Source organism: Orycteropus afer, unplaced genomic scaffold (genome assembly GCF_000298275.1).
Source record: "Orycteropus afer afer isolate SDZICR_OR568_19922 unplaced genomic scaffold, OryAfe1.0 scaffold00045, whole genome shotgun sequence".
Taxonomy (NCBI): Eukaryota; Metazoa; Chordata; class Mammalia; order Tubulidentata; family Orycteropodidae; genus Orycteropus; species Orycteropus afer.
Window position 1 is genome coordinate 282991 of NW_006921632.1, and position 7172 is coordinate 290162.

The window sequence follows — 7172 nt, forward strand, 5'->3', positions numbered from 1 at the left end:
ACCTTCCTTCTGAGGAGTGGCTGGTGGGTTTGAACCGCCAGCCTTCTGGTTAGCAGTCAAGTGCCTTAGGCACTATGCTACCAGAGCTCCTTTCAGAGTAGTACTGGCCTCCATAGGGTTTCCAATGGCTTTGCTCTTTTGAAAATAGATTGACAGGACTTTGTTCTGCAGTTCCTCTGGGTGGATTCAAACCAGCAACCTTTTGGTAAGTAGCTTAACCCTTAATTATCGGTGCCACCCATGGACTCCTATACGTCTATTTCTAACAGATAATAATAATATATCTATTAGAATACCTAAAATGAAAAAGATTGACTACATCAAGTGTTGGTTAGGGTGATGAGTAAGTAGAGCACTGATACATTACTTGTGGGAATGAATAGCACAGCCACTTTGTAAAAAAAAAAAAAGAAAGAATGAAAGAAAAGGGTAGTTTCTTAAAAAGTTAAACATATGCATATGAAATGATCTAGTCATTCTACTCTTAGATATACACCCATGAGAAATGAAAGCCTGTGTCCATACAAAGACCTGACCACAAATGTTCATAGAAACTTTATTTTTAATAGTCAAAAACTGGAAACAACCCAAATGTTCATCCATAGGGGAATGGATAAGCAAATTACACTATATCCATACCATACCATTGTATTACCTAGCAATACAATGGAATGAACTATAGAGCTACTTAACAGCACGGAAGGATCTCAACATATTTATGCTCAAGGTGATATGCTCAGAGACTGGAGAAAGCACAACACTAGCACAGGCTAAATACACAGATTTGGTGGAGGCTTCCTGTACAGGCCAAAGTGTTCTTGGGAGTAAAATGCTGAATTTACATCATGCTCATGACAATTCAGAGGTGCTTTCTTTTGAGGATGTTGGAAGTTTTCCCCTTTTTCTCGGACTCCACAAATCCAGTTCAGAACTCAAAAAGCCCAAGTTTTGGGTCAGCCATGTGGACCAGATACTTTTAAGAGTGTTTCAGGAGTTGGACATTAATACACTCACCAACATTTTTGAGGCAGAATCTGTGCTAGAAAATACAGTATCAGCAGTGTCCAGCTAAACCTTCCTGGTTCTCCTAGCACTTCCAGACACAGATGAATCACTAGGACACAAGAAGTAGGATCTGGCTACCCTAGCATCTGCCTGGAAGGGCTGCCACCCCAACCAGGAAGTGCATGAAAATCAACACCCACTGCAGATAAATTTGACCAATGAGACAGAGGAGACAAGGGGAGCCAACATGTAAATTTTTTCTAGCCCCTCCTATGGGCTGTTCAAAGGCATGGTGGCTTATCCTGAGACATTTCTCATACAAGTATAACTCTGCTTTCTTTTGAAGCTGTGGCTCAATAATGTACCATCTTGTAGCTTATCTTCCCTTCTCTCCATTTCATCTCCTTTATTCTTTCATTCTGGGTGCCTTCAGATTATATTCTTGTATTCCACAATAAAGCATTAGACCATAGACTTTCTCTCAGGTTCTGTTTTCTAAAGGACCCAGGCTAAATGACATAAAGGGTATAGATTACCTGCTACAATGGTAGAGTTGAGTAGTTGCAACAGGGACCATATGCCCTGCAAAGCCTAAAATATTTAATCTTTATAGAAAAAAAAGATTTGCTGAACTCTGATTTAAAGTGTTCATTTCAACAAACATTTATTGTATAAGGTGCTTTACACTAATTGCAAATATATGACTTAACTGAAAATGGCTGAAATCAGATGGTCCTCTATCACTTCAAAATGTCCTCCATGGGAATATAATAGAAGTTGTGTTTTGGATACATACCTAGAGTCTTTAATGCAGTGGGCGGCTGTGAGGACCCACTGCTCTTTCACTAAACTTCCCCCACATATATGAGCAGGAATACTGCCAGACTGAATTTGCAGGCTCACTATCCATGGCCACGCACCAGCTTGAGCTTCTGTGCCTCCTATAATCCGAGACCCTTTCAACACATCCACCAGCGGTGCTGTTCCACAATCTGAAAATAAAAATGATATATTTGGATCGAGCAGCTGTATTGCATGTTACTTCCTAATCTGAGCACATTAATGTAATCCTTTATATTCCAATTTAAAAGGCTCATAAAGCAAGCTGGATACCCCAGGCATATCCATATTTTGAAAGATTTTTAAAGGAGAATTATGACACGAGATTCAACTATTGGTCTCTCCCCATCTGGAATAAAACAGAAAGGAGGAAACCAAAGACTCAGAAAAAACTAGTCTACAAAACTAATAGTCTACGTGATCCATGACCTCATCAATACTGAGACCAGAAGAATTAGATGGTGCCCAGCTGGCACTACTGAACAATGTGGTAAGAAACACAATAGATGTATCCTGACAGAATGCAAGCAGTATGTGCAACAGAACTCAAATTCTTACAAAGTCTAGTCTTACCAGATGAGACTGGAAGACTTTCTGAGATACTGTTTAAACTATGAACCAAAACCATTCCACGAGGTCACCTTTTAGCTAAATAACAGATTGACTCATAAAATAAACAATATTGTCCATGAATACTGTGCAGCTTTAAGAAATCATCTATATGAGATCAAATGGGCAGTATTTTCTGAAAAACAAAGATGAGAAGGCAAGGGTGCAGGGAAACTAGATGAATGGAAATGGAATAACCAGAATGGAAATAATGAGAAAGTTGACACACTGTGAAAACTATAACCAATGTCACTGAAAAAAATGTGTACAAATTACTAAATGGGAACCGAATTTTCTGTGTAAACTTTTACTGAAAATACAATAAAATATTTTATTAAAATTGAAAAAGAAGCATTAAGACAAACATGCCTTAATTACTTGCAAGTAGAAAAATCAACACAATTCATTAATTTAAAGACTCTATTCCCCAAAAATGGAGTATAAAAATGAGGTAAGTTTCACTTGCCAGATACCATGTTCTTCTTTGTGTGAAATGGTGATTAAAGATCCTGGGACTGGTGAGTCAAGGGTTCTTCCCCTTGAGAACAGAAGGGCAGTATTTGCACAGGGATATAGCTCAGGGGGCAGGATTACATAGAAGGACACAGGGAAGAGGTAACTAAGGTGAGGAAGTGAGAGCTGTTACAGTGTGAGGATTGCAGTCAATGTCATAAAACAAAATGTGTATGAACTGCTGTATGGAAAATGAATATGCTCTGTAAACTGTCACCCAAATCACAATAAAAATTAAAACATAACAAAACAACAGAGTTCTTCCCCTTGAAATTTAACTGTTCGGGCTACTTTTTCTCAACTGTAGTATGAAAAGTTGCTAATATTTATTTCAACTATGAATTTCAATGAATAATTAATTTTCCAAATGGGAATAATACACAATAGCAGAGAGATGGAAACAACCTAGGTGGTCAACAATGGAGAAATGGAAACCAAACTGTGGTTACACACACAGTGGAATACTATGCAACACCAAGGCATTATGTGCGATCCCAGAAACACTGCATAATGAGGATGAACTTGAAGGACATTATGTTGAGTGAAATAAATCAACCACAGAAGGACAAACATTGTATGAGCCTGCTATTGTAAAAAGTCAAGAAAAGGTTTATACGTGGAAAGAAATTTTCTTCATTGGTTACCAAGGATGGGATGGGAGAGGAGGGGAGGGAAGGGGAAGGAAAATTCCTAGATAGGTTTTTTTTGGGAAAAAAAATTATATATATACATAAAACCAAACTCACTGCCACCAGAGTCCATTCAAAGCATAGTGACCACTCCTTGGGTTTCAGAGGTGATACCTCTACTGAAGTACATTGCCTAATCTTCCTTCTCAGGAGTGGTTGGTGGGCTTGAACCACCAGCCTTTTGGTTAGCAAAGATAATTAGTGGTTACCAGAGGTAGGAGGGAGGGGGAAAGGGGAAGCTTTTGTTTGCGGGGCATTGAGTTTGTGCTAATGGTGGTGGAGTATTTTGGAAAAAAAAAAGCAATAATGGTGGCACAACATGAAAAATATCATCAATGTCCCTGAGCTGTAAATGGGAAGGTTGTTATGTTGGTGAAGGTCTTGGTGTGTATTTTTTCACTACAACAAAATTTTTAAAAAAGGCGGGGGGGGGGGGTGTGAGGGGGTGGGATAATAAATCCTAGAATGTTTTGAGGGGCAAACATAGATACCCTGTAATATAAACACAAATACAGATGAAAATGTTTGGCATTTTAACTATTACTGCTAGCACTACTAGCATCATTATTGTAATATAACTAGAAACCGGTTAGGTCTCTAAAATTGTGTTTAAAGATGGTTGGGACAACAGAAAATGAAGGACTAAATTCCAACACTATCACAGTGGAAAAAAGAAAAAGGCATCTGTCCAGTGACTGGAGCGAACAGACGCTGCGCTTGGCCCCCAACCCTTCCCTTTACCAGGCCGTACACTCTCCCTGCTGCCCAGCCTTCCTGGGTGCAGCCTCAGCCCCCACCGGACCACCGGTCTGTGCCCTCGAGGAGCCGAGCCTACTCTTCTCCAAGAGTGAGTGGTATTCCGAATATATGAGAGAGCTCCCCAAGATCAACAGCACGGCGCTCAAGAGCCCCAGGCCCATTTTGGAACTCTCGGTGGGCAAGATGGCGTCAGGCGTTTCCTGTCTTTACGTCCCCTCCCCCCAGGGCCCAAGAGGGCGCGTTAGCCTCAAGGCACGCGCAGGGCAGACTCGGTGGAGGGGACGTGTAAGACACATACTTGCAGTTCCTGCAGGTGAGGCAGAAGAGCTGGGTAATGTGGGCTGTCACGGAAGGCACAAGAAATGAGAGGAATGACTTGGAAACTGCAGCAGGTGAGGTGCGTGGAGTGGGAAGGGCATTGCATACAAGGGGAATTTCGTGGAACAGATAAGTTATGTGAGATGGTCAGGGCACACGAGGCAGCAAGATGTGTGAAAGGGGAGAGGTGGGGAGGATTATGGAGTATGTGGGTGGATGTGGTGGCCCAAGAGCAAGGGGCAGGTGAGACCTGTGAGGGGACCTGGATCAGTGATTCCATGAGGCAGCCAGAATTGGCCTGACAAATCAGACCTTCAGTATCCACTAAGACAAATGCACTTTAAATTCAGCAGTGACCTGCCCTCAGCCATACCCTGGGAGTTCAATAACTGAGAAGACTTTCCTGGCCAGATAACACTCTTCTCCTATACACTGTGGAAGCAAAGAAGAAACATTGGTATTCAGAACATATGGCCTTGGTGATAGAAATGACACCAGAGATCACATGACAGAATTTTGCAAGACCAACGACTTATGCATTGCAGATATTATTTATTAAACAACAAAAACAGTGACTATAAATGTGAACCACAGCAAATGGAATAAACAGGAATCAAATCAACTACATCTGTGGAAAGAGATGATGGAGAAGCACAATATCATCCGTCAAAGCAAGGCCAGAGGCTGACTGTAGAAAAGACCACCAATTGCTCATATGCAAGTTTAAGTTGAAGCTGAAGAAAATTAAAATAAGTCCATAAGAGCCAAGATATGAGTATATCCCACCTGAATTTAGAGACCATTTGAAGAATGGATTTGATGCACTGAACACCAATGACTGGAGACCAGACAAGTTGTGGGATGACATAAAGAACATCATACATGAAGAAAGCAAAAGGTCTTTAGAAAAACAGGAAGGGAAAAAAAGACCAAAATGGATGTCCCAAGAGACTCTGAAACTTGCAGCCAAAGTGAATGGAAGAAACAATGAAGTAAAAGAGCTGAACAGAAGATTTCAAAGGGTGGATCAAGAAGGTAAAGTAAAGTAATATAGTGAAATGTGAAAAGACCTGGAGTTAGAAAATCAAAAAGGAAGAACACACTGGGCTTTCTCAAGCTGAAAGAATTGAAGGAAAAATTCAAGTCTTGAGTTGCAATATTGAAGGATTATATGGGCAAAATATCAAATGATGCAGGAAGCATCAAAAGAAGATGGAAGAAAGTCAATGACACAAAGTCATTGTCCCAAAAGAATTGCCCAACCATTTCAGGAGGTAGCATATGATCAAGAACCAATGGTACTGAGAAGTCCAAGCTGCACTCAAGGAATTGGCAAAAAATAGAAAAAACAAGGCTCCAGTAAACAGAATACCCATTGAGATGGGTATTTTAACAAATGGATGCAATGCGTCAAGGGCTTACTTGTTTATGCCAAGAAATCTGGAAAACAGCTACTTGGCCAACAAGCTGGGAGAGAGATCGATATTTGTGCCCATTCCAAAGAAACATGATCCAATAGAATATGGAAATTATTGAACATTATCATTAATATCACACACAGGTAGAATTTTGCTAAACATAATTCAAACACAGTTGCAGCAGCACACAGACAGGGAGTGGCCAGAAATTCAAGCCAAATGCAGAAGAGAACACAGGACGAAGGATATCATTGCTGATGTCATATGGATTTTGTTGTTTGTTGTTGTTAGGTGCCGTGGAGTTGTTTCTGACTCATAGCAACCCTATGCACAGCAGAATGGAATACCACCCGGTCCCGCACTACCTCCATGATCCCTGCTAGATTTGAGCCCACCGTAGCCACTGTGTCAATCCATCTCATTGAGGACCTTCCTCTCTTTCATCGACCCCCTACCTTACCAAGCATGACATCCTTCTCCAGGGAATGGTCCCTTCTGACAACATGACCAAAGAAGGTGAGACGAAGTCTGGCCATTCTCGCTTTCAAGGAGCATTCCGGCTGTACTTCTGCCAGGACAGATTTGTTAGTTCTTTTAGCAGTCCATGGTACTTTCAGCATTCTTCACCAGCACCACAACTCAAAAGCATCAATTCTTCTTTGGTCTTCCTTATACATTGTCCAGATCTCACATGCATATGAGGTGATTGAAAATATCATGGCTTGTGTCAGGTGCACCTTAGTCCTCAAGGAGACCTCTTTGCTCCTCAGTACTTGAAAGAGGTCCTTTGTTGCCAACTTGCCCAGTGCTATATGTCGTTTGATGTCCTGACTGCTGCGTCGATTGTAGAAACAAGCAATGTGAAGTCTTTGACAACTTCAATGTTTTCTCCATTTATCTTGATACTACTTATAGGTCCAGTTGTGAGGATTTTTGTTTTCTTTATATTGAGATGTAATCCATACTGCGGACTGTGTTCTTCAATCTTCATCAGTAAGTGCTTCAAGTCATCCTCACTTTC

At 41.0% G+C, this 7172-nt stretch overlaps 1 protein-coding gene across 1 annotated transcript in view; it reads right to left on the minus strand.

Annotated features, from left to right (window-relative positions):
* The window catches only part of TMPRSS12 (transmembrane serine protease 12), a 70161-nt gene extending 65585 nt beyond the window's left edge, over nt 1-4576 (minus strand). The window contains exons 1-2 of the mRNA XM_007937942.1: nt 4408-4576; nt 1802-1997 (exon numbers count right to left, since the gene is read on the minus strand). Coding sequence (XP_007936133.1) covers nt 1802-1997; nt 4408-4576 — 365 coding nt within the window. The remainder of the gene's footprint in view (nt 1-1801; nt 1998-4407) is intronic.
* Between the last annotated feature and the right edge of the window lie 2596 nt (nt 4577-7172).